This window comes from Oculina patagonica, chromosome 12, assembly GCF_052425735.1.
Source record: "Oculina patagonica isolate OP01 chromosome 12, crgOcupat, whole genome shotgun sequence".
Taxonomy (NCBI): domain Eukaryota; kingdom Metazoa; phylum Cnidaria; class Anthozoa; order Scleractinia; family Oculinidae; genus Oculina; species Oculina patagonica.
Window position 1 is genome coordinate 25,898,763 of NC_135769.1, and position 3,392 is coordinate 25,902,154.

The 3,392-nt window shown below is 37.5% G+C and overlaps 1 protein-coding gene across 1 annotated transcript; it reads left to right on the plus strand.

Moving 5' to 3' along the window:
* Positions 1–1,809: 1,809 nt before the first annotated feature.
* On the plus strand, positions 1,810–2,702 carry LOC144633924 (uncharacterized). Its single transcript, XM_078492856.1, has 2 exons — positions 1,810–1,895; positions 2,114–2,702. Exons 1-2 carry the CDS (start codon positions 1,880–1,882, stop codon positions 2,659–2,661), a joined length of 564 nt encoding a protein of 187 aa, XP_078348982.1. The 5' UTR covers positions 1,810–1,879; the 3' UTR covers positions 2,662–2,702.
* Positions 2,703–3,392: the final 690 nt, after the last annotated feature.

The following is a 3,392-nucleotide window of genomic DNA, read 5'->3' on the forward strand; positions in this document are numbered from 1 at the left end:
TATCAACATTGAACAAGAAGAGAAGGGGGGGGGGGGGGGGGATAGGCACAAATTTATTATAAATAACGATAATAATAACATATCACTTATGCACCAACTTGTAAAATCATGGCTCTTTTTTATGATAAAATAAAAAAGTGCTGTTATTTAAAACCCGAGCGTTCAAAATACTTTTTTTATATTTAGAACGTCAATTTTATCGTTGTGAGTTTGTTAGCGACCTGTTAGTGTCTATATATGCTCCTTATTAACTCGAAAGACAAGAATACTCGATATTCTTAACTTTTCAAAAGGTGTCCTATAAGTATATGCATGCAAAATCAGTGTCAGTGAGCGAGTAGCTCGAGACCCCCCCCGAATAATTTTTTCTTTGTTTCATGCTTAATCTGGCAGATTTTATTGATTTCAAAGGGATGCCCCTTCTCTGACTTATAAATTTCTGTACTAAGCAAAGGCTGGTCGTGCGATCACCCTCAAAATGATTCTGATAGAAATTGTTTTGAAATTTAACTGATAGATTAATGGCACTTCTGCATAGTCGGCACATGGAATTAACCGTAGTTCTGTTCGTGAAATAGCTAAAATACCCTGTGTTCGGCCATATAACTACTGTAGCTACTATCGGCTTAATGGCTGCTGATTTTTAGTCATCGTCATTCTATATAGTTATGCGCGCTGTCGTAACTTGAGGTAACGAATTAAAACAATAGAGAAACCCCATTTGCATTTTCTCTTCAGACACGTAGCCGGTTTGTGTAGCAATAGTAATACAACACGCTTTTAATTTGTTAGCTTTCCTTTTCCGTTTATAGCCCCAACATTGTGATTACCTTGTAATTAAATTCCTAGCACGATAGACAATTATTTTCTCCATAAAATTAAGGGGGAAGAACAATGTCTTTTCTATTGAAGTTTTTTTAACATATTTTTATGCTTTTTAACTTATATAAGTGAGCTTCTTTTACAATGTATTTTCTATTAAAGCTTTTTTTTTCTTTTTCGAATGCCACCCTCAGTAGGAAATTTCGACGAAACGCTTTGAATTAATAATTCCAACGTTAAGCGTTAGTGAGTTTTTCGCATATTATTAGTGGGAAGATACCTAACTATACAATATAAATTTTGTTGTCGAAGATTTTTTGGACTTCATATCCTGGGCTTCCTAACTTCAATGCGTGACATTACTTTTTATTAAATAATCGAACTCTTTATTTTCTTTCTTGAATCCCAACCGCATTTGGTTAAGTTACATTAACATATAAAGAGGAAATTATTCCATTAAAACTCAAGCAGGTCATACTTTTTAATTCGACTTGATCGGTTATCGAATTATATTATATTAACCCATTTGGCCAAATCAGAATAAGAAATCATCCGCCATCAGTTTTGCTTGTCACTTGCTTCCTTTTCATTTGCTTTTTTAAGAGGCTGTATTTTTTAAAACCGCCCACTCCAATTCGCGTCAAAAAATGATTTTGCTTGAAACTCTGGCAACTGAGAGACTTTACTAAAACAAATTTAGTTTGTTTCAAAATGAAATTTCTGGCCGCGTTAGGACGGACTGAGAAAATGGGCATTTTTCGAGCAACTGTAAAATATTTCATTCGCATTAAACACTGACAATTTTTATATCAAATTGTTCATAAACATTTCTTGTTTTCTAAGAAAGAAGGAAATCATAAAACTGAAATTATCTAAATTAATGTGACGTAACAACTTACAGAAGAAACGGTTTACTATTGCAGTCAGACAAGGATGGAATTCCCTTTGGCCTGGCCATTCATGTAAAAGCATCATGGATTCTGGTCACTCCAGAGGAGACGGGGAGTACTAGATTGCTCCTGAGGGTAACGGAAACCCTATACCAGTGTACTGTGACATGACAACTGCCGGTGGTAAGTGATGGTGATAATGACAGTGATAATGATAATAATGTTGATAGTATTATCACAAGCAAATTCAATATTATATTAAAGTCTCGGTGCTCGCGTAAACGTGTTCTCAAGTAAACCTTATATTGGTCTATATAATCCAAAATACTGATTCCTTTTGCCAACTTCTTTTATATCAAATTTATAACAAAAGTAACGGCGCACGACATACTGTTTTTCAGGAGGCTGGCTTCTGATCTTCAACATTGTGATTAACGGCTCATCAGCTCCTACTACCTTGGATATTCAAACATCATACCGCGGAATCAGCCATTATAACAACAGCAACATGGTCTTAGCGACTACTGCCTTGAATGAGCTGAGAACACATTTGCCTTTCACTCAGCTGAGGTTTCAGTGCAATAAACAAATCACTCTACGTTCGTTTCACCTGATGACGGTCCCTGACAGCAAAGGGGAAGTTGTAGTCCAGTACTACAGCCGTCAGACGGATGTCCAGCCCGACGCCTGTGGATCCTTTGTAACACTGGATGATGACAACTCGGCTCTTGCAAAGGATTGTGCCAGATGGGGAGGAGAAAATGGTGACTGGTGGGTTGGTAAATGGGGAAACACTGGATTTCGCGAATTATACGGAAAAACGGCACATATTTACTATCGCCCGAATTGGGCCACTAATCCATTTCAGTCCCCACCTAGATGGGAATGTGATGACTATTATACAGCATCTGTATCACATGGAGACTTCTGGAAGATTTTTGTTCGTTAATTATACCTAATCGTACCTTTTAGGTACGCTTCGGCGGCATATCAGGCGAGTTTGGTCGAGCCATGGCTCGTATTTTGGCGAGAAGTATTCGAGCCAAAATACCCATGGCGAGACTAAACGAGCCTGATATGCCGCCGAAGCGTACCTTAAAGGTACGATTAGGTATTTACCGTACCCAAATTTAGAATTGAGCGAAAAATTTTGAAATTCCGACTCTATTGTTTCAGTCTGAATGTTTCAGTACTCGTCTGCAAACATTGGCGAGCGCGCTCAAATTTTGTTTTGGCGGGAAAGTTATAACTTCTTTTACGACCGGTAAACACTAGCTTATCTTAAATTTCGAGGTTCTGTTTCATTTATAAAACCTCTTTTCAGTTCATCGTACGGTGACACTACTTTACTTGAAAGTGTCCATGATATGGTGGCATATCAGGTCAGTGACTTGATATCGTAGGATATCAGGACAGTAGATCGCGCTTCTGATTGGCTACTTGCGAATTTGGGTACGGTAATCACTAATAACTTCGCGTATTCCTGAGAATTAAAATCCAACGGAAATTCTCGTAGCTCAGATGCTATAATTGCACTAATTTCTGCAATATTTTGGGGATATTCGAGGTACTAAATGTAAGGTATTTATCATTAGAAAACACCCTGTTAGAAGGCATGGACCAAAAATCTTACTTTTTAGGCCACAGATAATTCAGTGAACCAATCAAATCTCGGTGTAA